At 48.9% G+C, this 27,802-nt stretch overlaps 1 protein-coding gene and 2 long non-coding RNA genes across 5 annotated transcripts in view; 2 read left to right on the forward strand and 1 right to left on the reverse strand.

Annotated features, from left to right (window-relative positions):
* The window catches only part of Rcan3 (RCAN family member 3), a 26,459-nt gene extending 25,559 nt beyond the window's left edge, over positions 1 to 900 (forward strand). The window contains exon 5 of the mRNA XM_078025610.1: positions 719 to 900. Within this exon, the coding sequence (XP_077881736.1) occupies positions 719 to 900 (182 nt within the window). The remainder of the gene's footprint in view (positions 1 to 718) is intronic.
* On the reverse strand, positions 582 to 21,633 carry LOC144367938 (uncharacterized). Of its 3 annotated transcripts, none has more exons than XR_013427590.1 (3): positions 21,268 to 21,633; positions 4,172 to 4,326; positions 582 to 2,282 (listed from the first exon to the last, which is right to left on the reverse strand). It is a non-coding gene; the product is annotated as an uncharacterized LOC144367938 (long non-coding RNA). The 3 variants fall into 3 exon arrangements; XR_013427591.1 differs by having other exon boundaries at positions 582 to 2,787; positions 4,167 to 4,326; XR_013427592.1 differs by lacking the exon at positions 21,268 to 21,633 and adding an exon at positions 20,761 to 21,082.
* LOC144367939 (uncharacterized) lies at positions 21,550 to 27,640 on the forward strand. Its single transcript, XR_013427593.1, has 2 exons — positions 21,550 to 21,947; positions 27,318 to 27,640. It is a non-coding gene; the product is annotated as an uncharacterized LOC144367939 (long non-coding RNA).
* Positions 27,641 to 27,802: the final 162 nt, after the last annotated feature.

The following is a 27,802-nucleotide window of genomic DNA, read 5'->3' on the forward strand; positions in this document are numbered from 1 at the left end:
CTGGCTTTGAACTCATGATCCTCCTGCCCCAACCTCCTGAACCACTGGGATTACAGGGTTGCACCACCAGCCCTGCTGAAGATTACTGTAATCTTCACTGTTACAAATTCTAGGACTGGTATTAGCTGCCTTCTCTCACTGGCCCCATCGTGTACCAGATAGATGACAACGACTTTGTATCTCAAGGAATTGGTTGTGGTGTTATATCATCCCTTCCAAGTTGTTCTCTGAGCTTTCCTTTGTGACCTTGCTTCCTTAATTTCTCCCTGACTTACCCCTTTAAAGTAACACAGACACGGATTCCGTGCTAGTTGTCCACCCAGGACAGCGTCTCACCTCTGGTAGGGGCCTGATTAGAGGAGAGGCTGGGAATTCTTAAGACACCCACCTTTTTGACGTCTGAGGTCCTAGAATAGATTGCCGGTGCTGCCTGGGGCCTTACCATCATGAAGTGTAGCAGATTCTCGGTATTATTCATGCCACAGTCAGGGGCATCCACATGTTAATTTGCGAGACCTCAGGCCCGGACAGCATTGTATATAAGAGCCTTACGTCATGGAATCAGTAACACCAAAGCCAGATACAGTACTCTGACATAGGATTTAATGATTTTTAAAAAATCTTCGATCATAGAAATGCTAATAGAACAAGCTGTTCCCAGGGACCTGCCGTTCTTCCTGCTGGAGGTGACGCCTTGGGGCCCTTCTTGCCTCCACAGGGGAGAAGTACGAACTGCACGCGGGAACCGAGTCCACACCGAGCGTGGTGGTGCACGTCTGTGAGAGCGAAACTGAGGAGGAGGAACCAAAGCTCCCTAAGCAGAGAATCACCCAGACCCGGCGCCCGGAGCCCCCCAGCGCAGCGCGGAAGGAGCCCCAGGCCTTCGACTGTGCGCTGTGAGGCCGCCGGGCCTCCGCCGCAGCTCTGGCCGTCGCCTCCAGGGGGCGCTGTGGCCCCAGGGCGGGAGGCTGCGAGGGACCCGGGGCCGTCCGTGTCCTTGGCTGCGGGTGGGATGGAGGCACAGCGGTTTCACCTGTTTGAAATGTTGGGTGACACTCTAAATGGCAGGTTAAAGGATTAGCCCCCAAGATGTGACGCTGATGACCGTTTTAAACAGTGACAACTAGGAACATGGCTTCCCCACCCCAGCAAGGTTAGCGCCCCTGATCCCACAAGGCTTGGGTACCACACATGGAGCCCTAGCACCCTGTTTGCAGTCCCATTTTTATAAATTTAAAAATAGTCTTACAGTGTTAATCCTCTGGCTGGGTGTTTTTGTTTTGGTATAATGGCTTCTGATACATTGATCAAGGGTAATTGTTATTTGGTATACATGACTTTTTTTTGCACGAAAAGAAACCTGAAATACAGAATAATTCATAATTATTGATAATGAATCATTTTTCTCTTTTTCCAAGTTTTATTTTCTTTTTTCTTGGTTAGCCATCGGGAAAGAAATGCCAAATCCACTATGATGATCAGAACCAAGTGGCGGCAGCCAGTGTGTGCGCTGTTCTTGCCCTTGGCAGGCTCTTAGTAGAAGCTGGGGGAGTGCTGCATGCAGGTGGCTCTTCCTGGTATGACCCCTCACCCCCAGATGGGCTTCTGGGGAAGAACTGGTACATGGGAAGAGGGACACATCACCAGGAAGCTTGACTGGCTGTTGTTGGGGTGGCTGCTTGGTCCTGCCATTGGGGACCCCAGTTCTAGCCTCTGAACGGCCAGGCCTGTGTGCTCCACAGTCTGTTACCTTCCCAGCACTGTCAGCCACTAGCTGTTGAGTTTTTCTGTGCTATGCATATATTGGTGTATGCCATTAATAGTCTTGAAATTAGAAAAGGTAACCGTGAGATTTTTTTCAGAAGACTCTTTTAAATTTTTCCATTGGGATATTTCCAGCTTGCTGGGAAGAAAAGTCAGACATACTATTTTTCTATGAATCAGCAGGTGAGGGGAGAGGTCATACTTTTGTTTTCAATGAAATTTCTTATGTTGGCTTACAGTTGTCGTTTCTCCCTAAAACAGGATAGTTTCTCACTTATGTTTCAGAATGTGTATTTGAACCTCCCAAGGTAGAAGTAGTATCTATTTAATGCTCTGTGTTCTATTCAGAATGTGCGGCTCCTCTTAACAGAAAAGGCCTGTAACTGAGCGTGCTCTGCTGTTGGCCAGGTGGCCGCTGGCTCTGTGCTCTTTTCTTCGTGGGGCAGATGTCCAGAGCTCCCCGGACAGATATGAGGGAATTGCACCGGAGTTAGAACTGATAAACCACAGTGGCTCCACTGCAAAGACAGAAAAACACAGAAATTCAAACCATGATATCTGTGTATTGTTGGTAACGTGTTGTTGTACTTTAGTCTTATTATAGTGAATTTATCTCTGACAAACTATCACACAGACAACCCACAAATTGGAGAAAATAAAGGTTTTCTGTTTTGTTTGTGCCCCTCACGTGCTGAAATGATGAACTCTCCTATTTGTATATATTTGCCATCGCTAAGCCTCGATGTAAATTCAGGTGAAATTTACAATTCCAGAGACAAGTAATTTATTGAATTCAGATCATCATTTGTCAGTTCCGCTGATAGCCACTCAATAAATTTATTTTGCTATTTATTTATTTATATATTTATTTATCTGCAGTGGAGCCTCCCTGTGTTGCCCTGGTAGGTCTCAAGCTCCTGGGCTCAGTTGATGTTCCGGGACTCTGGCACATGCCGTCACCCCGCTCCGCTCCACAGCTCTAAGCTCAGGACTCTGCTTCTTTCTGATTGAGGATGGACCCAACTTACCTGTCAGGAAATGTAGATATTTTCAACAGTTGAGAAATTTTAAAATTTCCTGTTGGGTAATATTTATTCACTCTAATTTTTGAAATGATTAAAACCCCATAATGTTTTGTTATTTGGCTCGGATTTCATTCTCTACCTGCCAATCAAAGAGCATGTAAGATTTTTGTCGTTGTTGTTAAGTCAAACAGTACAACTAATCAATTTATTCTATTCTCTTTCTCTCTCTTTTTTTTTTTGAGAGAAAGTACTGAATAAATTGAAGAAAACTTTAAACCAAAAGTACGTGCTTTGTACTTTCTATATGTGTTATTTATAGACCATGGATTTATTTTCAAAAGGCAGATCTCAGACATAATTAAGCCATGGAAAAATGCAACAGTTTGTGGTGGGCCAGGTCCTTCGTCCAGAGTCAAGGACCTCAGACCTGTTGGAGAGGTGACCGCTGCCATCTGCCCTCTTCCTTTCCATGTGCTCCTTTTTTTTTTTTTTTTGCACATTTACATTTTCATCTTTCTGCATTCAAGGCAACAAACAACTTAAAATTATTGTGACTGTGTAAAGGAACAGATGAGCGGGGGGAGTAGTAGCTTCTAACTGGGGAAGTTCATATAATAGAAACTCATTTGTTTAAAAGAATAAACTGAAAGGACCGGCTGTGTGACCCTGGCCAACCATCTGATAAATACCCACTTGCTTCACAGCTCCCCTTACAGGGGATCAGCCCCAACATCATCATCAGACTGACACTGTTTTCCTTCATCATAAATGTGGGGGCCGGGTGTTCCCAACTTGAAGGTGTCATGATTCCCAAATGCGCCAGCCACTCGGCAGCTGAAGCAAGAATAACTGCCGCGTTCACTGGCCAAGAACATGGTGAACGTCATCCAGCCCAGGTTAACCATCCGGGGGCTAAGTCCAAGCACCTCTACCCACTAAAATAAAAGTTCACAGACTTTTCACTAAATCAGATGCAGGGTCTGCCCTGAAAGCTCCCATTTCTTTGGAAATAGTCACATTCATCCAACTCTTGCAACTTGGCAGGGCCTTGACTGAAGGTTTGTTCTTGGGGTACAGAAGGTTCATGGTGATCTATGCAGATAACATGTGCTTTTCCACTTCATCTCCTGTTTAGTCCCCAATCATCCAAATTCAGATCGGGATAGGGAGACAGGGCTGATGCCGGTGCCATTGTTGGGCCCTGTGCTCCCCATGCTCCTCGACCCGGAGTGAGTGTGAATATCTGTCCGCACCGTCATGCACACCGACCCAAGAGAACTTTCCCCACCATCTCACTTTCCTCTTAATCGAGCCCAGGAGTTGGATTTACTGTTGTATCTGAACACATTTGTGACGTCGTGTTCCGTTCTGGGGTACCTTACCTTTCTGGTACTGTGAGCTGTACTTCCAAAAACTGTAATCTGTGTACATGTGTCCCACCTGTCCGTGTGCTTGGAGAGACAGCAGGGTTCCTACTTGCTTATCCATTGTCAGCTTAACTCTCCTGTGGTTTGAGGACCTCTGAACTTTCCTTGTCCTGTTGAGGGGACACAAAAGCAGAATGTAATTTTTTGGGGGGAAGCTTCATGATGACTCGTGACAAGTTTTGTTTTTAAAAGTAATAAAAATAAAGTCGCTTTTATTTAATCAGCCCACTGAATCGAGTTCTTTGTACAATTTTCAACATGCATCAATTACATTTAGGCATTAACACAAAAAATACAGGAAAGTGAAATATTATGTTTGTTCCTGTAACAAGAGTCCTGTTGAACATGAATGCTGTTCTGTGCCAGAGTTCAAGGGTGAGTCACTGCCGACCGGAATAAAGACTGTAGTGTAGTTCTGCACCAAGAAAAGTTCTGGCCCTGGTTTCCACCTCTCTGAAACATGATTTATTCTTGATAAGGCTTATTTTCTGTCTTGACTTTAAAAAAAATAAATATCCAAATCAAAATATGGAAACTGGAAGACTGCGGAGGTTCTCTAGTAAAAGGGTTGGTTTATACTTATTTTTAAGCCATAAAACTCTGTTCTTTGTTCAAAAGAAATCTTACATGACACCCAATGTAAAAAACGGATTACGAAAAAGAACAGGTAAGCAGAGCGGCTACATTTGAAGGAGGCAGGGAAGGAGGGGGGTGCCTCCGCCACAGGAGCGCTGTGGAACCTCCTTCGGTCACCTGAGCTTGGCCCCACCCACCCACACCTGCACAGGAGGCGTAGCCCAGCTCACACACCTGGGCCAGAGTGACCTGGGAAGGACCAGAAGCCATTATCTCAGGTTCTTCCGACCTCACTCTACTGTTAAACGGAAGTCTTTAATTTTTCCAGAGAAAATACATTAGAAGTCAAAGCTAGATATTGTTTTGCTGTCAATAAAACTAAAGCATTTGTAGAACACAGTGATCCCAGCATCAGGTTTCAGTTGAGCTAAGGGCTCGTTGGCTCCTTGAAAACCACTATAAACATCCTAATGGGGGAAAAAACAATTAAAAAAATACAAAATAGAAAATATAACATTTAAGTAATTTCCCTTGAAGTCTGTCGTAAAAGTAAAATTCAACAATGTAGGTATAGAGTCCTATTATCACCAAGAAATGTTAAAATAGATGGCAGGAGGAACTCTCCCTGTCCCGCAGGCGCACACGGAAACATGGCTGAAAAATAAGTACAGAACAGACTAAAATTCTTATGTAGGAAAGATCTCAAGTCTTGCCAAGCTTATTTTCAAGACAGAAAATAAGGCTTATCGAGAATAAATCATGTTTCAGAGTACAAATGGAAAGGACCCATGGGTTAGATATTTAAATGGGTGATTCAGAGCGTGTGATTTAGGAATAGATTGTGATCCAAAATATTGGGAAGAATTGAAGTTTTTGGGTAGCAGTAATTCTAGGAAATTTTAAATGTGCCCTTTTACATAGTCTCCTGGTAGCCGTACAGTGGTATATGATTTAAGGACGTCATTAGAAAATGTTGGCGGGTAAACATCATAAAGCGTACTTAATACCAACTAAGACAGCTCCAATGTCACTAGGCGGTATGATCCCGTGGGGCCATCCTGTACGTGCCATTGTCATTGACTGAAGCTCAGTGAGGCAGCCCCTAGTTCACTGTGTTGCTCAGATGTAAGGAACTGGACCCCTTTTGTCTCGTTGGCTGGGTTCTTGAACATTTGGAGGAACATTCTAAAATCTTGACTGGGTGCCGCAGTCTGGCTAACTTGAGAGACCTTCTCTTTTACTTGAATCAGTATGTCTTCTCCTTCCTCTACCACTGTCTGAACTGAAGGCTTTGGACTAAGCAAACCGGATACAAACGTCCACAACGGCAATGTGCCAATTGGCAGAGTCCCTGGGCTGTTCTTTTCTATTCTTTTTAAATCTTCAATCATGATGGTTCCATTGTGATATATCTAACAACTCCTCCTTAAAAAGCCATGGGCTACATTTTTGTATTGTATCAACGTATGCCCTGACTGCTCTTGATTTTACTGGGAAGCCTCCGTCCTCTAACAATTTACTTAACACTTTTTCGGTTTGTTTTTTACTAATTTCTGATCCCGTATTTCTACTATAATACAACCCAACAAGATGACACCCCAAAAAACCCGAGACAGAATGAAATAAAAAGGGAACCACAAAAAGTCATTATAGCCTTTCTATCTTCCTGAAATGTGCATCCGTCCTTTCCCCCTATCTGTTCCTCAGACGTAAATAGTTTTTCTTCAGATGTGAGCGGTTTTTCTTCCGTCTCACTCATCTCCAGGGACAGGCAAGTTAAAACAAAAGTGAAGCAAAACAAAAGAGGAATCTTAAAATGGCTACCCATCCTCTCGCCCTGCCCTCAGGGGCGAGCAGTTTACCTTATCACTTACCCTCAGTCGCTCCCTGTACAGGCCACCAAATGCCGTAGTCTGGCTAACTTGAGAGACCTTCTCTTTTACTTGAATCTTTTCTCTTTTTTTTTTTTTTTTCCATCTGAGGGTTTTTCCTGAGGAGCTGTGTGGTGTGGTGTGTGGTTCTAAAAATAGAGTTCGTGTCTTTTGACAAGTGGTTCCTGAATTGTGCCCAGCCAGACTGCGGCAACTGGGGATCTGGTTAAAGGATAGATTTGTGAAATAAAATTCTTTTACTAACTGTAAGAATGGTGTTGCATTGGGGCATCAGAAAGAGCCCTCTGGGTTTCATGGGTGGGAAAATCAAGTTTATCCAGCTATTAGAATCTATAAGAAATTTCACCAAAGTGTCTTGACCGAAGAATAACTTAGAAAAAACAGGAGCATTTCCTTACACTATGGATGACCAAAGAACAATCAATAAGATACTATTCACGACTGCAACAAAACATCCCCAGAGACAAACTGAAACTCTAATAGGGATCTAGATAATTTAAGTACATGCAGGTTTCATGCTCTCAAGTGGTTTAACTTTTTATAAATTTCATTTTTTTCTCCAAATTAATATAAATTTAATAAAAGCTATCAAAATTCCAATTGTATTTTCTATAATAAACTCATTAAATTTATTCTAAAGTTTTTAGGGAAGGGGCTAAGGATATAGCTCAGTTGGTAGAGTGCTTGCCTCACATGCACAATGTCCTGGGCTCAATCCTCAGCACCACAAAAAAATAAACAAATACAATAAAAATAAATTTATGGAAGAATAAAGAAATACAAGTAAGTAAGACAACTTTTACTTTGGTATTGGGATTTGACCAAGGGTGCTTAACCACAGAGCCATATCTCCAACCCTTTTTCTTTTTTCTTTTGAGATACTAAGTTGTTGAGAATGGCCTCAAACTTGTGCTCCTCCTGCCCTCGCTTTCCAAGCTACTGGGTGCCATCTTAAGACAACTTGAAAAATACAAGATGACATGCCCTACCAAATATTATGACAACTTATAGAGTCAGGTGAGGCTGGTGCAAGAACAGACCAACTACAGAAAAGTAATAGAAACTAGCTCCTGTCTATGTGAGAATTTATTATACAATAAAGTGCCACCATAAACAGACGGAGAAAGGTTAACATCCAGTGGTGCTGGGAAAGCTGGTTTCACATAAGGAGGTAAATAAACATTGGTCTCCATCAAATGCCCTGTAAAAGATGGATTCCAGATGGTTAGCCCAATAAGTCTCAAGTTTTCAAAGCTGTAAATATGACAATGCCTTAAAATAGGTTGGAAATCATAATCTAGACTTTAAATGTCCTTTATCTATTTTTCGTTTATTTTTTCCAAATGCTCTGATCATTTCCTGTTTTCTCAAAGAAGAGAACTCAAAGCATTTTTTATTTCAAAGTGTCCATAAGTTATATGTTTGTTGCTCATTTTAAATATTTTGTTTGCATCCTATATGTAAGACAATGGGACACAGTGGGTTAAAGACACAAGTGCAGAATGTACGACTATAAAATTAATGGGATGTATGTCATGTGACCCAGGAGCAGGGGGAGTCCTCATAAAATTTTCAAAGCATAAAGCAAAAAAAATTAAAAAAAAAATAAAATGTAAAGCGAAACACAAGAACCTACTCAACTAACCAGATGAACAGTCAACAGACACCCCTGAAGGAGGCATGTGGCCCAGACCTGTGATGGTAACAAGCTGGGGATTGAGAGGTCGGACGGTCCCGACCTTCCAGAGCCTTTCCATAGACTTTAGGAATCTGTTATTACTCTATTTCCTTCCGACCTTGATTCTGCATTCCTAGTTAACAATAGCATGTCATTTTCTCTAGTATTGCTCTAGAAGAGAATATCTTGCTGGATTATGGTTGGGTGAAACTCAGATTTTTATTGATGATATTTTTGCCTTTTCTTTTAGGATAAATCTTTCCAATAAATACCAGGTACAACCTGTTTTGTGGCTAAAATGTGTTTATACAAATATTTTTTTTTCCAAGTAAAGTTACATTCATCTTTTATTGAATTTACTCCTGCACGGGTAGGAAAATTCATAAATAAATGGTGCCATTCACTCTTGTCTGGGCACAGTATGTGGTTTGAATCTAGGCTCACCATCTCTTTTGGGTTCAAAGAAGTAATCACGTTAATTGTTGGCCCTGTGCTGTCTTGTGTCTTGAATATGGAAAAGTATACATTTTTCTGGGCTGGGAGATTTGGCCAGGTCCCCTCCCACCAAGAGAGGAAATTAGACCAAAAATAACTTCTCAGAGATTGCCTGGCTGAGCCCTAAGATTAAATGACTTTAATGGTTCAAATTTCCTCATCTTCTATTACTTATTTCCTTGATAACTTGAGTCATTTCCCAGGCTACTTATTCTATCTTATTAGAAATGGAAGTTTTAGGATGAAGATTTGTCTCCTTGGCAAATGAGAAGCAGCCATTGGGCAGCAGAGAATTTTCTAGAGGCCTGCTAGTTCCTTTTTTGTTTTTCCCTTAGGGACTGAACCCAGTGATACTTTCCCACCGAGCCACATCCCCAGCCCTTTCTTTTTTATTGTATTTTATTTATTTGATACCAAAAATTGAATCCAGGGGTGCTTAACCACTGAGCCACATCCCCAGCCCTTTTTATTTAGAGACAGGGTCTCACTAAGTTACTTAGAGCCTCCTTAAGTTGCTGAGGCTGCTTTGAACTTGCAAGTCTCCTGCCTCAGCCTCCTGAGCAGCGGGGATTACAGATGTACACCACCACGCCTGGATTTATATTTTATTTTGAGACAGGGGTCTCACTAAGCTGCTTAGGATCTACTAAATTGCTGAGGCTAACCTCGAATTTGTGATCCTCCTGCCTCAACCTCCTGAGTGGCTGGAATGACTAGTCTAGCTTATCAACATATTTTTATCTTTCATTGTTGAGAGCCACAGCACAAGGGGCCCCAGCAAACTTCCAGCTGATTGGCTCACAGTGGCCCCAGCAAACTTCCAGCTGCCAGCTGATTGGCTCCTCTGCGGTGATGCTCATTGGGCTGTTTCCCTGTCCTTTCAGACCACGGAGCTGCTCATTGGGGGACTCTTTTGGCTCTGCCCATGCGACCCAGCCAATCGGCCTCAAGAGCCGGAGGAGTGGGGGGTTGAGAGACTAGCTGGAAGCCGGTGGTGGCAGTTGGGCTCTGAGGGAATTCCTGAAGAGCTTCTGTGGTGCAGCGTGTGTTCTAAAAATAAAGTTTGTTTCTGCTTGATAAGTGGCTCCTGAATTGTGCCCAGCCAGGCTACGGCATTTCATAAAAGAAGTTGAAGTCCTACCTCACAGTATTTCATCCAATGACCCTACTTGGAGATAGAGTCATTGGAGACATGGTCATTAGGGTGAGCCCTGATTTGATGTGAATGTACTTCTTAAAAAAAAAAAGTGGGGATGGGGATTTGGACAGACCAACACTCCTGTGCGCGCTCGAGGGAGGGCGCATGTGATTCTCCTGTAGGCCAAGGGAACTGAAGATTGCCAGCAAACCACTAGAGGGCAGTCCTCAGGAGGAGCCCACCCTGCTGACAACTTGACCTTGAACTTGTAGCCTCCAGAACTATGAAACAATACACTTCTGTTGTCTAAACCACCCAGCTTACGGTGCTTTGCTCCAGCAGCCCTAGAACATGAATTCACTGCCCATCCACAGCGTAGGAGTAAGCAGTTAGCTCTTCTCGCTCCATGGGGAAGTCTGGCCTGGGCACCACCCTCTCTGGTGTCCCTGCTCCAGCCCTGCTGCCACTCCTCGTTTGCTCCTTCCCTCTACCTGCTCTCCAGCCTGTGCACCTTGCATCCTGACACTGGAAGTCTCCCCAAGGGGTGTGAGCTCCTCGGGGTCAGGGGTCATGCTCCTCTTGTTCATCAGCATGTTCCCGTGGTGCCTGGCACACTGTCCTCCCTGGAATCACCCTGTGTGACGGGATCGGATTGTAATCATCTGTTCATAAACCTCATTCTCAATACCTGGGCCGTGCCTGACAAAGCTCAGCTCTGGAGGGTGGAAGGATCGAAGGATGGATGGAAGGAAGGATGGATGGATGGATGGAAGGATGGATGGAAGGATGGATGGATGGATGGAAGGATGGATGGATGGAATGAGGGTGGAAGGATGGATGCATGGAAGGAAGGATGGAAGGATGGATGGATGGAATTGTTATGCCAGATTCGTGGGACCCCAATAGACCTCCCGGAGCCGAATCCGATGCAATCACATAAGAGTCTTTATTGCAAGCTCGAGCCTGGATTCACGACCGTTCCCGACGCAGCGGTCCCAGGGAGTGACATTTTATAGGTTTGGGGGGATACTCTATGCGTCACTACACCACACAGTAAATCATTCCATACCGCAGGAAAATCAAACAACAACTCTTAACATTGATTAGCACATTCACTGGCGGGAACAAGTTGGGTAAGGGTGATTGGTTAGTACAAGAAGGGGATTCTTTTAAACTGATTGGTTTAGGCCACGAGGGGAGTACGTGCTGAACTACACGGTTTCCCAACATGTTATCAACCACCATAAACTACTGGGAGGGGGTCATCTGGCATCCCAGGTATTTTCCCTGTCTCATGCTGATTGGAGGTTGCTAGGGGGTTGCTATGGGTCCCCACCTAGCCTAACTGAGTCAGGGACACCTGGCACCACAGATCTCTCCTGTTATTTTTCAGACAAACAACTCAGCAGGGTGGGTATGTGCCTAGGAGTGCTCTGTGGGTCTTTCCAAGGACAAGGGTCATGCCCCCTCCTTGGACAGGCTTTGCTCTGAGGTAGAGGATGGTTTCTCAAAAATGGAGTCACATCAGTTTCTCAGAATGAGGGTGGAAGGATAGATGGATGAAAGGAAGGATGGAAGGATGGGTGAATGGATAGGTGGATGGAAGGATGGAAGGATGGATGGGTGGGTGGGTAGATGGATGGATGGATGGATGGATGCTATAGAAATTCTTCAGGTTGAGAGCCAGGGATGTGGCTCAGTGGTAGAACGCTTGTCTGGCATGTGTGAGGCCCTGGGTTCAATCCCCAGCACCATGTAAAAACAAACAAAATAAAGGAAAGAAAGAAAGAAAAGAAAAGAAAAGAAAGAAAGAAAGAAAGAAAGAAAGAAAGAAAGAAAGAAAGAAAGAAAGAAGGAAATTCTTCAGGTTGAGCCATCTCAGTGAGCTGAACTCGGCAAGAAAGTCCTCCTGAAAGAGAAGGGAGAGCAGGACAGTAGGACAAGAGTGAGTGCCAGGGAGGGAGGAAGCAGGAGGCTCCTGAGACAGAGCCCAAAAGCAGACTCCCCTGGGCCAGCTGGGAGTCATGTGACGCAGGAGCGCGCAGTGAGGCCGAGACACGGGACCCGCTGTGGGTTACTGGGCCTGCCGGAGGGGTGAAGTGAAGGAGGACTGTGCAGGTAGGGCTTCAGGACACGTGCTGTGGCAGAGTGGAGGTGGGGCACCCTGCGGCATGGAGAGGGAGCAGGCGAACGGCCTGGGGAGGAGGCTTCTGATGGAGTCTGGGTGGCGAGGACCTCTGCAGGAGGCCAGTGTCCCAGGTTTGGCGTCAGACCAAGCCTGGGGTCAGAGGGTGACCCAGCGCTGTGCGGCATAGGGTAAGGTCCCTAACCCTCATCTTGGTGAGCCTCCGTTTTCTCATCTGTAAAATGGGAATCATAGAACACCTTGCAGTAGGGGTTACTGAGGCACCTGTAAATCACCTAGCAGGGTTCTAGTTCCACGGATGCTCTAAATAAGTAATAACATATTGTCGTTAGGAATACCTGGTGGCTGTCCTGGTGGGGGAAAAAATGAGACTGGCCTTCTTACGTGCCACTGAGGGAGAGTTACAATCCCTGTCCTTCAACTTGGAAAGAAAAGACTTTTGCTAGAAGGCTTTGCCTTTCCTTGCAGTATAGAAACCGCTAGGATCCCCGTGGGGAGAACAAGATCTTCAGTTGAAACCTAAACCAAGAGCCACCAAGCTTTACAGAAGAGCTCCAAGCCCTGAAGTCACACCCTTCCTGAGGGTGCTTTCTGGGAGGGGTTTCTGGTGTCAAGTGTATTCAAAGAGCTCCAAGGGACACTCTGCTCTCTTTTCTGCACCATCTGCAGCCTGACTCAGTGGCCGCTCTGTTCCTGATGCGGTCCCCGCTCCTGACACTGGTACCCAGCCACCGCTTCTCCTCTGGGCCGCAGCACAATCTTGATGTTCGCATCCCAATCGCTGTGGGTCCAATGACCAATTTAGTGATTGCCATTCATTTGACATTCGCACCTCACTGTTTTCAAAGTAGTTGTCACACGCATCATATTTTGGTCTTTACAGGAACCCAGGAGGTAAGCTGGGCATCTATTATTATTTTATAGACAAAAACCCAGTTGGGAGCCACAGGAGGCCCAGGAAGTGCCTGGCAGGCAAGAAAGCAAAGCAGGACACGAATGGGCTTGGAGATGAGGTGGGCACCTGCAGGTAAGGGGAGGCCGGGAGGAAAAGAGACACAGGAAGGGTCAAGTTTAGGGCAGGGGCTCATCTCAGACTGTAGTTGGCTTGGGGAGAAAGCCTGTTGGCAGCATTTTGAAAAATTTTACAGAGTAGAGGAAATATGAATAGGAAGGGGAGATTCGACTAGCTATCCTGAGAGATCAGGTGGACAAAAAATAAGTGCAGATAACAGAAATTTAAATAACAAGTCAGGTGGGGCTGGGGATGTGGCTCAAGCGGTAGCGCGCTCGCCTGGCATGCGTGCAGCCCAGGTTTGATCCTCAGCACCACATACCAACAAAGATGTTGTGTCCGCCGAGAACTGAAAGATAAATGTTAAAAATTCTCTCTCTCTCTCTCTCTCTCTCTCTCTCTCTCTCTCTCCTCTCTCACTCTCTCTTAAAAAAAATTAAAAAATAAATAAATTTGATGTTAAAAAATTTTAATTATCATTTAATAAATAAATAAATAATAATAAGTCAGGGCTGGGGGTGAAGTCAGGGGTGGAACACTCAACTCACATGCACAAGACCCTGGGTTCCATCCCCAGAACCACAAAATGAATAAATAAATGATAAACAGTGCTAATATAGATTATATGTAATATATAAAGTATATATTATCTCGTATCATGACCCAGAACTATGGGATCTATTTTATATCATAGACTGTGCATATTACACATATGTATGTATGTATGTATGTCTGCTCATGTAAATAAAACTGTCCAAGTCCATTTGGATCGCTAAAACAAAGATAAAATGGGTATAAATACTTAAAAACAACAGAAATTTATTTATAATCACCTGCTAGCAGCTGGGGAAGTTCAAGATGAGGTGCCGGGAGATGCAGTGTCTGGAGAGGGCCCACTTTCTGCCTATAAGGTCTTTGCCTAACATCTGGAGGGCCACCTCAAATGACAGCCTCCATTTTAAGGAAAAAGCATCACTTTCCCGTCTCAGGGCCTTTCTGAGAAGGGCTCCCCACCCCCTCATACCAACCCCACCCCTAACCCCCTGCATTAGGACCTCCCCTGGCTCTGATTCCTGGGCCTCCCCCATAAAAGTCCCAGAACCCCAGCCTGTGTCACCTCTGTCCCCTGTGGAGAGGTGGCCTTTATCTGTCAGCTCTGACAAATAAACTCTCGTGTGATCTCGGCCTGGTCTCTGTCTTTCATCTCTCGCTCCTCGCTTTCCCTTCAGGCCTCATTATTGGATTGGCATCAGGGACAAGGACCAACTTTTGGCAGCAATTCTGTGGCTCCCTTTCTGGTGTGTTATGCAGGTAACGACCCCATCCAGCAGGTGTGAGAAAACACCCGGCGAGCACAGGTGTTGGGTGTCAAAGATGCCAGAACTTGTCACTTCCAAATCCTTGGCCTGTCGTGACGATGGATTGGAACAGGTGAGCCTCCCGGGTTCCCCAGACCCAGAGAACTGCCATTGAGCAGCACCAGGACTCGGTTCACCTCCTAGAGAGAGACTAAGGGAAGGGTAAAAATGCTTCGCCTTAATCTGCCAATTTTAAAAGCAAATCTCTAGGCATATTCCGTCTTTTCAGGAAAAAAAAAAAAAATCCCACAGTGTCCAGGCTGGTGGGCAGCCAGGATTCTGTTTAGCAGCTTTGGATGATAAAGGGAGGGGGACTGATCACCCCCACCTCCAGTTTCCCTGAGGGTCTAAGTAGATCTTAGGACAGAAAGCCAAGTCTTAGATTCTGGGAGCTTTGAACACCCCACACAGACACTCTTTCCTCTCACAGGAGTGATGTCCCGAGACGCAACAGCTCTAGGCAAAATTAAAAAAAAAAAAGGCCAATCACCACATCTGGTCCCAAATGTCTCATAGCCCCAACCAGCACCCTGAACAAGCGTCTCTTGTATAAATGCCCAGCTAGCCACCTCTGCCTGCCACGGCCACAGCTGGAAAGGACAGAGTCCATGCAAGTCAGAGCGCATGTTAAGGCAAATGAGTGCATTTTGCAATTCAAACTTATTTTAAAAATCCATTAATCGTTAAATACTGCAGGAAATATAACATAAACTTGAGCCCCTGCCCTCCTAGAGCCTTCAAGAAGGCGGACGTTATTTTGTAAAGTGTCTACTTTATCCTTTGAATGTGGCCCTTGCTGCTCAGCCACTGCAACTGATTTTTTAAACGGACGGGTTTCTTTCTCTTTCTCTCCCCTTCTCCTCCAGAACCTCTCCCCTCCCTATCTCCGGGGAAACAGGATCACCTTTCTTCCCCATCTAGACAGTTCTGTGTCCTTGATCACACACCCACCACAGGATGGAAGGAATCCAGACTTTGGAGATGGCACCGGAAGAGCTCAGAAATGACTCTCCCAAATTGACAGTGGAATGACGACTCCAGCAGAGAACACGGGGAATGTAGCCATTGAGTCACCTCTTCCTGCTGATGGGCAGAATGACAGCCTCCGGGACAGGAGTCCCCTGTGCTTCTTCTTCACTAGCAAAGCCATCGACCTTCCTTTGCCTTTTTCTCCAAACCATGTCCTTATTATTGGCTCGGCCTTGGGGACAAGGACGAGTTTTCAGCAACAATTCGTGAGGTTAGCTGGGACTTCACGGTGGGGTGGTGGAGAGGAGGGGCTGGGCGCGCAGGGTGCTGGCCTCTGGGAGGAGTGGCCCGCGGCAGGCTTGTTGGAGGAACAGGTGTGGCCCACAGGGATATGGATGGGGAGGGAGGAGCTCGGGAAGGTGGGGATGATGGTGACCAGCAGTCGCACATGGTCAATGATGAGTGTTAATGAAGGGTCTGCCCAGGGCTTAGGTCCCCTGAAGATCCATCGCCATCTCCAGCTCCAGTCACAAGGTTCTTCCTGATCCTCGCCAGGTACTCTTTCGGGTAACCGTGGGCAAGGTGGATGATCTGTTCAAGTCTCAGTTCCTTCATGTGTAAAATGCAATAGCGGTACCCACCTTAGGTGACTGTCTAGACACTTAAGTGGATTGTGTACCTAGCCCACGTTATCCAGATGGGACCTGTAATCTTTATTACTGAATTTTGTGATGGCCAAAGGCTATTTAATCTACTCCGCCTGGTGGTTTGCTGGATTTCTAGTATGTTTCTAGAGATCCGTGCTTGGTGCTTCAGAGGATGCCAAGACGAAGATGAACGGAGACGTTCACAATTTAGTAGAAGAGGGAAAATAATCAAAAGAAAAAGAAATGGCTGGGCACAGTGGTGCACACTGCAATCCTAACAACTCAGGAAGCCAAGGCAGGAGGATCACAAGTTCAAGGCCAGCCTCAGCAACTTAGTGAGAAGGAGACTCTATCTCAAAATCAAAAGGGCTGGGGATGTGACTCAGTGGGAAAGTGCCCCTGGCTTCAATCCCTAGTACCAAAAAAAAAAAAAATAGAATTAATGAATATTTTAAAAGTCAAAAGTGGATTTAATATGTCTAACATATTGCACATCCTAGCTTAGCAACACGTACACTAAAAAGTGTCCCCTAGTGATTACAGAGCTACCTGGGCATTGCACTTGCTGCTGCCACCCATGTCTCAAGAGATGAGTAGCTCAAATATCACTAGCCCCCCAAAACATTCAAAGTCCTCAATTCAAAGTACAGTTCCTACTGACTGCATTATAACACTGAAAATCATAATTCAACCATCAAGACTGTCTATTCTGGAGGTTAGAACTTCAGCCTATGAATCTGGGGGGACACAGGTCCCCCATACCAGATAGCAACCTGGAATGATTGACAGCCCAGTCACGGTGGGAAGAGTCAAACAGCCCTCAGTGATTTGTCCTCAATAAGAGAGTCAGCTGCCGGCAGGTGGGAGGAGGGCGAGACGCCAGGACATCCTGGGGGGGTCCCTAACGGCACGCAGTGACACATTCAGCCCGGGAGATGAGAAGTTCAGGTCTGGGCACCGGAGTTCCTGGCTGCCAGCCCTCATCAGGCCACTGTCTGTATGGCTTCAACCTGAGTCACACAAGCATCACCTGGGTCCCTCGTCAACAACCACGGCAGGCTGGCCCCACCCCAGAGGCCCAGCTCTAAGGCTGGGCCTGCAGAAGTCCTCCAGAGTGCCCGGGGGATTCTGAGGGACAACCAGCACTGAGACCCCCTGGGCTGAAGGGTGCTCGAGTCTGCCCAAACTGGGGTCCTCTCTTCCTGGTTATTGTGTTCTGGGCCTTTAGAACTGCTGTCAGTGTTCTCTGAATTCACTGTCCATTTAGAATACTATCATCACATTCCCAGACATTTTTATTTTTTGAGACAGGTCTCACTAAGTCGCTCAGGGCCTCGTTAAATTGCTGAAGTTGATCCTTCTGCATCCGTCTCCTGAGCCGCTGGGATTACGGGGAGTGCCACCATGGCCGGCTTTATTCATTTGTGTTGGTTCCTCCTTCAAATGCCATCTTCGTCAAGGCAGGGATTACTGGTCTCTTTATTCATTGCTGACATGTCGAGGCCCCAGTAAATACGCATGGAATGAATGAATGGATTATGGAAGCGATGAGGAGATCCAGAGGTTAGGAGACATGGCTGAGGTCACACAAAGCAACAAATGGAGGAGCTATTGAATTATGTTCTTCTCACCATTGTTCTCTGGCTCTGCTCTGGGATGACCTTGATCGTGATGGACCCAGCAGGTACAGAGGTGGCTGTGAATGAGCTACCTGCTGCCAGGAAGTGCTCCCGGGATTCTCTAGACATAAACCTATCTTCCTGGTTCACGGTGGAAAGTGGCTTCTGCTGGTGGCTAAGAGCTTAATTTATAGATTCTCATTTTCATTCTGGGAATGGAATTTTTCCTCTTTAGATACCTGTAAGTGGTTTGTACTGATTCCTAAAATGAGGAAGCTGCTGGGGAATGACCAGAGCTGCCTGTTTAAAGAGGCCGCTGTGAGAATCACACTTAGCACCCACGGAGCTGGGAGAGGCCTCAGGGACCACACGGTGCACGGGTCATTTTACAAGTGAGAAGACAGGGGCCCAGAGGGATCCCGTGGCTTGCTGGGGGTTCCAGACCCCGACTCTGCTCCCTGACTCTCTCCTCAGTCTCCATCCTCAGACTCTCCCGGAGGTGAAATGGGAGTTGGCGGCACACAGGACAAGAGCCCTGCCCTCTTCTGGGTCCCACCCCCAGGCACCATGCAGTAGGTGTCTATCTGGGAACGGCCTAGGACAAACAGCGCGCTGTGGGCCCTCTAAATAATTAAGAGCCCTGACCCGAACCTTTTGGCCTTTGCAGTTCCCCCACCCCTTGGTTGAGAGGCAAAGAACTGATTTCAAAAGCAATTGTCCTTCTTACCTTTATTTCCATTTTTTTTCCCCATATTGGATGAATCAAGGTGGACTGGGGTTTCTCTGGATTCATGAGTCCCTGGGCTTCATCTCCCCACTGAAATTGCATTTAAATCCTATATGACATCTGGCTGGTTTCCCCGGCAACCATCTTGGAAGCCATAAACAGCAGATTAAGTCTTTGAGGGAAGAAGCAAGAGAATGGACAACCTCTGCCGAGGCAAAGACCCAGGCGCTAGAAGGTCCACAGCGGTAACCTCTGCTAATAAGGAAGGGAAGGGTCCCTGGCTGCATTGGAGGTTCTCCATGCGGGAGCAACATTTGTTCATTTTCTTTCCTTTTCCCCTTTCTATGGTTGGGTCTGGGGATTGAACGCAGGACCCCGGGCACACTAGGCCAACACTCTACCACCAGGCTACACCCCCAACCCCTTTCTCCTATTTCTAAATCTCCCAGCGCATAGAACCTACATGGTACATCTGAAACCCAGATGGTTTGTTGGTAATTCTAACAGCAATGTTCATTGACATACAAAACTATTTTATGTAAACATCATCTTTTTAGGGAAAAGGACAAGGAAAATTAGCACACTTTATTTACATTCCACCAAATGTCCCTCAATCTTCATCCGCACCCAGGCAGACGCTTTGTACAGGTGTCAGAGTTCACCTGTGTTCCCTTTTCTGTTGATGTGTGCATCTCCATGTGCTGCACACCTCCAGCATTTGTGTGTGTGGTGCCTCCCTGATAAGCACAGTAGTGTGGCTACACTCTGTCCCTTGGAATTGTGAGCGTGTGCAGACCTCATACAACATGCATGAGACACGGGCACGGTCCTTGCCTCTCTGGGCTCAGACGCTTGGTATAAGGCCCAAGGAAGACAACAATGTCCCTGAATTGCCTCCTGCACAGCTAGATGGAGGGTCAAGATCTGGTTCTGGAAGCCTCAGATGCTCAGGGCATGAACTGACTCGCTGACAGCCAAGCCACCTCATGGCTTTCATTTTTTTGAGCCTTCAGCGGATCCTGTCTGCCCTTCCAGCAGAACACACCACACATCACAGAGTTTCCACTGCCACCTCTCGTCCACACCACCCTCCCACCTGGACTCACTCAGCCAGTTGGTTGATCTGCTAAAAATGTAGGCAAAATCCAGGCACGATGGCACACTCCTGTAATCCCAGCAGCTCAGGAGGCTGAGGCAGGAGGATCGCAAGTTCAAAGCCAGCCTCAGCAATGGCGAGGCACTAAGCAACTCAGTGAGTCCCTGTCTCTAAAAAAAAATACAAACTAGGGCTGAGGATGTGTCTTAGTGGTCAAGTGCCCCTGAGTTCAATCCCCAGTACCCCATCCCCCCCACAAAAAAAAGAAAACATTAGGCAAAAGCAAGTTGTTGCTTTCTTTCTCACCCTCCCACGGCCTTGGAATAACATGGGAACTCCTCACTCTGACCTGTAAGACCTTGCAGCATCTGACCTCTGCCTGCCTGTGCCCTCATTCTGTCCACTCTTCCCTCTGCCTCCCACTCTGGTGGCTGTGCCCTGGCCTCATGGACTTGCACACACAGGCCACGGCCCTTCCCTCCCTTGCCTGTCCTGCCAGTCTCAGCCCATCTGTCTTCTCCTTGCAGACAGGGGTTGCTCTTCCCACTTTTTCTGAAGGTTCCCCTGCCCTCCGCCTGACTGACCACTGACAGCGCATGATTACTTCCTTCACGGAATTTTCATCAGATTACCTTTGTGTGCCTGACCATCCATCCTTCAGGCTGGGTACCAACTGGCCCTGTGCTAGCCCCACTGGAAGGTGAGCTTACAGGCCTGGGAGGGGCTGCTGTTGACTCAGCCCCGCCTCTCTAAGTGCCCAACCCTTCCTGAACACTCCGCAGCGCTTAATGAATGAATAAGCTGAGAGATAACACTCACCTTGAGCCTTCTTATTCTTGGGCCTCAGGGCGTGACCCCCTGTTGAGCCTGACCCTGGTTATGGGGAGGGCTGAGGAGGGAAAACTCGGCTCCCAAGCCCCCTCAGGTCATTCTGACTGGCAGGCGTGATGCAGGCTTGGGCTTGAGTTAGGAGGAGACCACAGGAGGTGGGGTACAGCCAGGGAGAACAGAAGGATCATCAAGTCTCACAGAGGAGGACTCCTCAGAGACGCCAAGGCTCCTCTGTGCCGGCACCTTCCCCTCCCCAGTTCCCACCACTTAGCCTGATAATTCCCCGACTCGCCCAGCACTCACAAGCGCCTCATTTGCATCCCTCACCATAACCATACCAAGGTGAGCACAGTATCTTACCTTCACTTTCCAGACTGGGACCGAGTCTCAGTGATCTTTTAAAAACTTCTGTTGAATTAGTAAACCCTGAGCCAGGATTTTGAACCTGGACCATCTGAGGGCCTTGCCTTCTCCCAGACAAAACACCAGGAAGAGCTTCTGGAAACATCTAAAAGTGAGCCCTATATATAGTTTTGCTCCTGACTCTGGTCCTGGTCCCTCCTAGTGGCCAGATTTACCCTGATCACAGGGAAGCTCTTGCAGCCTCGTGTCCCACGTCTTTAGTAAATAATTAAAATAACAGAATTGTATTTCTTAATGAATTATGCTTCTTAATCAATGCTTGTTAATATTTACCACATTGGAGTTCCGTATGAAGGAAACTCAGTTCTTAAGTCAACACAACAGGGAGGAAGGGGTCAGAGCGTGAAGGTGCCTCACCAGCACTTAATCCATAACCAATTATTTTCTGGATATAATCTGAAAATCAGATCTGGAAATGTGGGTCTACCCTTGCCTGTCACTCACCTGCTAGGCCACCTGGAGCAATCCTCTCTGCTTCCCAGACCTCCGTTTCCCTGCTTGTTCCAGGAGGGGACTGAGACTCCCCCTCTAGCATCTCTTCCCTCTCTCCATAAATCCCCGTGGAGGCCACCTGTGTGCCAGGGAGAGCGTTCTGGGTCCCCAGGAGACGGCGGGAGGCCAGACGGCCTGACCGAGGGGTCTGGTTCCAGCTGTCGGTCCTGGTTGCTGGCGTCTAACCTTCTGCGATGGCCGGAATCTCCACCTGCCCGCAAGCCCTTCAGCCAGGTTAGCGACGTCCTGCTTTCACGACACCTCCACGGGTTCTCGGAGCTCCCCGCCCCGTAATTTGTCCTGGGGTCCTCTGAGGAGTCTCACCTGACAGACGTGGCCGGGGACTGAGCGCCCCGGGGGGGGTGCCAAAATCAAGCCCCCAAAGAGAGCCAGGCCCGAGAACAGCGTGGGGACACCGCGGGGAGGCGCCGCCACTCCAGCGCGCGGGACACTGGCGCCCCCAGGGCGGCCCCCGAGGCTCCGAGGATCACCTGTGCGGGGCGGGGCCGGGGCGGGACCCCCGGGCGGGGGCGGGATCCTCCGGCAGCGGCGCCGGGAGCCGACGGCGGCGGCCACCACGCGCTGGGACCGCGGCGGGGCGGGCGAGAGGCCGAGCAGGGTCGCCCGAACAGGTAGGGGGGGCCGTGCGGTCGCGATCTGTCCCGAGCCGGCCGCGGTCGGGTTCAGGCCTGCGGCTCCCTGTCACCTGCCCGCGCGCTGGGCAAGGGGAGTCCAATGGTGCGTTCCGGGCGCCCCAGTCTCGCCCCCACCTTTGTGGGAGTAAGTGCCCGGTGTCTGGCCCTTTGGGGCGGTGGTCGGGAGCGCCGGGAGGGACCCTGATCATCTCAGGTGGATTTGGAGTGAGCGCGTAAAGGTGTCCCCAATGCAAACTGAACCCCACCCAGCTCGGAGGTGCGCCCTAGAGTCAGCCAGCGGCGGGGATGATCTTTGGGGTGTCTAGAAAACGTTTCCTCCTCCCATCGTCCACCCAAGCCTTCAGGGGTGAAAGACCTAGACTCCGGGAACAGAAGCGGAGAGGTAGAAAAGGTTTTGACTCGCTGGGGGCCAGAGTTTGCCTCCTCTGTGAAATGGGCGTCTTGATGGGTCGCGCCCAAGCACAGGCCCCTCTGGAAGATTTGCAGTTTGATGAGATGAAAACCCACAGCCGGGGCAGGAACCCAGGGTTCTCATCGGATCAGGAAATCCAACAGGCCACCACGGAACCACCCCCTCCAGGGGAAAGATGCAGAGGATTCCGTCCTCAGGGTACCTCTGAGGGAGGAGGAGGTGACTGTGTCAAATACAGGACAGAATTAGCAGGACCAAGGAAGCCCTGGAGTCTAGGAGGAAGATTCTGGAGGACTTTTTGGAAGAGGCAGGATTGGGGTGGAGCTGGGAAGGGAACACCAAGGTCCCAGCCAAGCCTTACAATCAGTTAACGGCGCAGGCGCAGGTGTGGGCATCCGGTGGCTCCTAACTCCTGGCTGTCTCTCCTAACCTTGGACAAGCCCCGTCTTTTCTCTGGGGTTCAGTTCACATGTCCCTTTTTGGACAGATTCAAAGGAGCCTATCAACAGGAGACACCACCCCACAAAGAGCTTGAGGCTTCTTCTACCTGTATCCATCCTTGTCTGTGGCCATTTGTCTGCTATCCGCGGCTGGCCGTGAACTCTGGAGCACGGAGAGCCGAGTTCCGTGCATCCTCATCTCACCCCGCCCCGCCTGGGGGTTGGCACATATTAGGGGCTTAATGCATATTTGTGGAATGAATACATCCAGGCTGAGTTCTGGGCTCTTGGCTTTGAGAGAGGCCATCCTGACAAAACTGACCTTGAGCTTCTGTTTTCATTGTCCAGTCCCCACCCACCTCCAACTTGAGGGCTGAATCCCCCCTCTCCCATGTCGATCACCTCCACTCTCTCTCCCACCACATCAGAAGAGGAGCCACTCCTAGACATTTGCACAATTGAGGAGGACAGGCCACTCTGTGGCGGCCCCTGGGTCTCTGAGGGAAAGCAAGCCGCATCTTGCTGACCCTCCCACTGCTCCTGGCACCTGAGTCAGTGTTGGAGCTAGCGGGAACCTGAAGGTAACAGAGGGTGCCCCTCATCTCAAAGGCCAGGGCACTGGGACCCGGGGAGGAGGCTTCTCAGCCCCTGGCCTCCCACTCTTTGCTTTGGGGTGCGGTGGAATGGAGCCCTTGTTTGCCCTGAAGTGAGCTGCTGATCTGAAGTATAGATCCTAGGTGGGCAGGAGGAGGCAGGAGGACAGGAAGGAGGCCCAGCCCCAACTTGGATTCCTGAGGAGGCCGGGGTGTCCGGGAAGCTGGGGGGCAGGGCTGGAGCCTCTCGTGTGGTTGGAAACTCCCACGGGGGTGGCTGTAGTTTGGCCTGAGGATGGAAAAGAGGGTGTGCCAGTGTCTGAGACAGAGAGGTCTGTTCTGCAGCCTGCCCCGAGGCCTGCGCTGAGGGCCTCTTGCCCCAGACGGGCACACCTGAGCTGAGGGGGCCCTCGGAGGGGCTGGCAGAGCTGCAGAAGGGCAGCAGGCCTTGCTTCAAGCAGCAGCACAGCGGCAAAGAGGCGCAGAGCAGCGGGGACCTTTCCCTGCACCCCGCCCTGGGCTCAAGCCCATCGCCTCTCTGAGCCTCCGCTTCCTGATTTCTTAACCAGAGATGATGGCTCCACAGCAACTGCTGAATAAGTATCGGTTTTCTTTGGAAAACCTTGTGTCTGGGGCCTGCTGAGCCAACTTTTAGGATAAACAAACTCAGGGTCTTAAAATTCCTGTCACGAGCTCCCTCTGCTCTCCTGCCACCTTGAGGTGCCAGTCCTTCTCCGCTCCTCTGCCACAGTGCTCTGCCTCCCCTCGGGCCCCAGCCAGGGACGCAGCCAGCTGTAAACTAAACCCCTGAAACTGTGGCCAGGTACGGTGGCACAGGCCTGTAATCCCAGCAGCCTGGGAGGCTGAGGCAGGAGGATCACAGGTTCAAAACCAGCCTCAGCAAAAAGCGAGACACTAAGCAACTCAGTGAGACCCTGTCTCTAAAGAAAATATGGAATAGGGCTGGGGATGTGGCTCAGTGGTTGAGTGTCCCTGAGTTCAGTTCCTGGTATCCAAAAACAAACAAACAAAAAATACCCCTCTGACATAGTGAGTGGAAATAAACTTTTCCTCCTAATAAATAAATGAATGAATGAAGTGAAATGAAATTCCTGTCACAATTCCCCTGCGTGCAGCCCATGAGTCCGTCAGTGGCCCAGCCCTGGCTCTGCAGGGAGCTCTCTCTGCAGCACGTGTGGGTTCTGCAGCCCCCCGGGAGCCACTGAGCTGGCTTTGAAGTTTCTCCCTGTTCCTCCACTGGTGTCTGGGGGTGTCTCCTTAGTGTGTTGTGCAAAAAGCAGCTGGATGGCCTGTGTCCCCACAGCTGTGCCCAGTCCCACTCCCTCCTGAAGCTTCCCAAGGCTTTAGCCTGAAGTTCACAGAGGCACTGACTGGTCGGCCTGGTTGGTGAGCACTTCCGGTGTGCCCACACAGGGCCAGCCGCTCCGCATGCCTCAGCCCCGTGACACCCATCCCCGGGAGGTGTGGTCGCTCCTCAGTCCCCTGCTAAGTTCAGAGGGATGAGGCAACTTGCCGGCTGGCACAGAGTCGGGCAGGGGTACGTTGTGACTTCCCTGCCTGAAGCAATTACGCCTTTGTGGGCCCCTCCCCCCATAAACTCATTTACAGTTAAGTTTCTGATCCCATCAGTATATCAGAGCATTTTGTTCAACCCGAAAGACAATTTTTCCTTAGGATTTTGAAAGAAATGAAAACATTTCATGGGCCTTGGGCAGGGTGCCCCTGTCCTAATGGAGACGTTGGTCCTGCAGCAGCAAACCAGGGGCCAGGCGGGGACTCCAGCCCACGCCCAGCACTGTAGGAGCTCTGGCCCCTCACCCTGCTGCCTGTGAGCAAGGAAGGCAGGAAGAAAGAGAAAAGAAAAGAGCTGGGAAAGGAATGGTTGTCTGTAATCTTGAATGGTATGGAGAGTTGGTTCTAGAAAGTGGAATTTGGTTGGTTTGCACGCCCTCCCCCCACCCTTGCTGCTTATTCTGTTTTTGTCCACACTGGGAATCAACCCAGGGTCTCATGCACACCAGTCCAGTGCTCTACCACTGAGCCACATCTCCAACCCAACGCTGCTTTTTTATTTTATCTTATTTTTTGGTTCTAGGGATTGGACCCAGGGGTGCTTAATGAACGAGCCCCCAGCCCCAGCTTTTTTTATGTTTTATTTAGAGACAGGGTCTCACTGAGTTGCTTAAGGCTTTGCTAAGTTGCTGAGGCTAGCTTTGAACACGTGATCCTCCTGCCTCAGCCTCCGGGATTACAGGCACGTGCCACCACTGTGCCCAGATCTTACAGCTTTTTTTTTTTTTTTTTAAGAGAGTGAGAGAGGAGACAGGGGGAGAGGGAGAGAGAGAGAGAGAGAGAGAGAGAGAGAGAGAGAGAGAGAGAGAGAAACTTTTTTAATATTTATTTCTTAGTTCTCGGCGGACACAACATCTTTGTTGGTATGTGGTGCTGGGGCTCGAACCCGGGCCGCACGCATGCCAGACGAGCGCGCTACCACCTGAGCCACATCCCCAGCCCCGATCTTACAGCTTTTTGAATCACAACCTTCTTATGAGCCAAGCCCATTTGGTCTTCTTTCTCTGAAATCTTGGGTGCCCCACCTCAGCCTTCTCTCCAGTTACAAACTTTAAGGGTAACTCGTTTGCCTGTAGGATCAAAGGGAATTTATTTACCTGCAGAAAGAACTCCAAGTTCGTATCTACCTGATCCTCCCAGATACCGCCACTGGTCACCACAGCAGCAATGCTTCCCATTTTCAAGAGCTTTCAGGGCTCTGAGCATTGTGCTAATCACCTGGGGGCTTCTCCTGCAGCCCCTATCCCCACCCCAAAGCCTCGGGAGCCCTGTGGTCAGGTGCCCTGCCCATTGCCAGCAGAAACCGAGGCTGGAAAGACCATTTCCCAGGTGGCGGTGCCAGGACTTGGGTCGAGTCTTGTTTGTTGTCAGAGTGTGACTCCACGGAGGCAGGGACTGTGCCCAGTTTCCCATGTTTTCCTCCCCCCCCATTCAGCACAGTACCTTGGTCATACAGGTGACGCTCTGCCTCCCTGGGAGATTGGCTCCAGAGCCTCCCCCAGGTTGCCAAGTCCCTGACATGAAATGGTGTCGGATTTGTGACAAGTAACAAGTCTGTTCAGTTCAGATGAAATCCTTTTTTTTTTTTTTTTTTTTGGTACCAGGGATTGAACTCAGGTCACTCGACCCCTGAGCCACATCCCCAGCCCTATTTTGTATTTTACTTAGAGACAGGTCTCGCTGAGTTGCTGAGTGCCTTGCTTTTGCTGAGGCTGGCTTAGAATTCACCATCCTCCTGCCTCAGCCTCCTGAGCTGCTGGAACAGCTGCGCCAACGGGAATCCCAGCAGCTCAGGAGGCTGACACGGGCGTTTGCCACTGCAGCCGGCCAGATGCAATACTTTTTTAAATATTTTCAATCCGCCCGGTTGAACCCACAGAGGCAGAACCTGCAGGCGGGGAGGGTCTCCCGCACAAGCTGTCAGTAGGGAAGGAGTGGAAGCCTGACTCCTGGACCTCCCGCTGCCCTGCCCTTTAGGGAAGCTCCCTGCCTGGGTCCCTGCTCCTTGTCTTGAGCCCATCACCGTCTGCCTCTTTCATGGAGAAATTGGTCCTGGGGACCGGGAGTCCTCTGGGACAGCTGAGACCTGCTGGACTGAGCCATTGAGAAAAGCTGGCACCAGCTCAGCAGTACCCCCCCCCCCATCAAACTTCCTGCCCTGCAGGTGAATCTCATGAGAGCTAACTCCTCCCCGCCGCCGTCCACTTCTCCCTGGGAACCTAAAGGTGAAGAAGCCGCTTGTCCTACCTGGCAGAGCGCCAGCCAGGTATTGCAGAAATAATGGGGATTAAATATTCCAAAATGACAGGGATGTGAATGAACGTCGATTGAAAGGACCCATGCAAGAGCCAACACAGGAAGAAAGACCCAGAGACACACTGGCAAAGTTAGAAACGTGAAGGAGAAGGAGGAGGAGCAGCAACAGCACATCACCCAGCAGCAAGGCTCCGACGGACAGAGTTCTCCCTAACAACACCCCGCAGAGGAAGCCGGGGAGGTAATGTCATAAAGGACTGAAAGAAAAGAGCCTTTCAATCCAGCATCTCCACGCCAGCCAAACTGTCACTTAAACATGAGGTCATTAAAAAAATATTCTTGGGCAAATAAAGCCTCAGAAGGTGGACACACAAAGACTGCATTGAGAGTGCTCCCAGAGGAAATACGGAAATAAGGACAGAAACGGGCCCCGGGGAGGTGCTGCGGGAGCTGGGGACGGTTCCGGTGGCAAGTCCAAGTTCAGTGCCAGAAGCAGGAACGGTGTTGGCCACTTTGGGAAGAAGAGTACTTTACACA

This window comes from Ictidomys tridecemlineatus, chromosome 11, assembly GCF_052094955.1.
Source record: "Ictidomys tridecemlineatus isolate mIctTri1 chromosome 11, mIctTri1.hap1, whole genome shotgun sequence".
NCBI lineage: Eukaryota > Metazoa > Chordata > Mammalia > Rodentia > Sciuridae > Ictidomys > Ictidomys tridecemlineatus.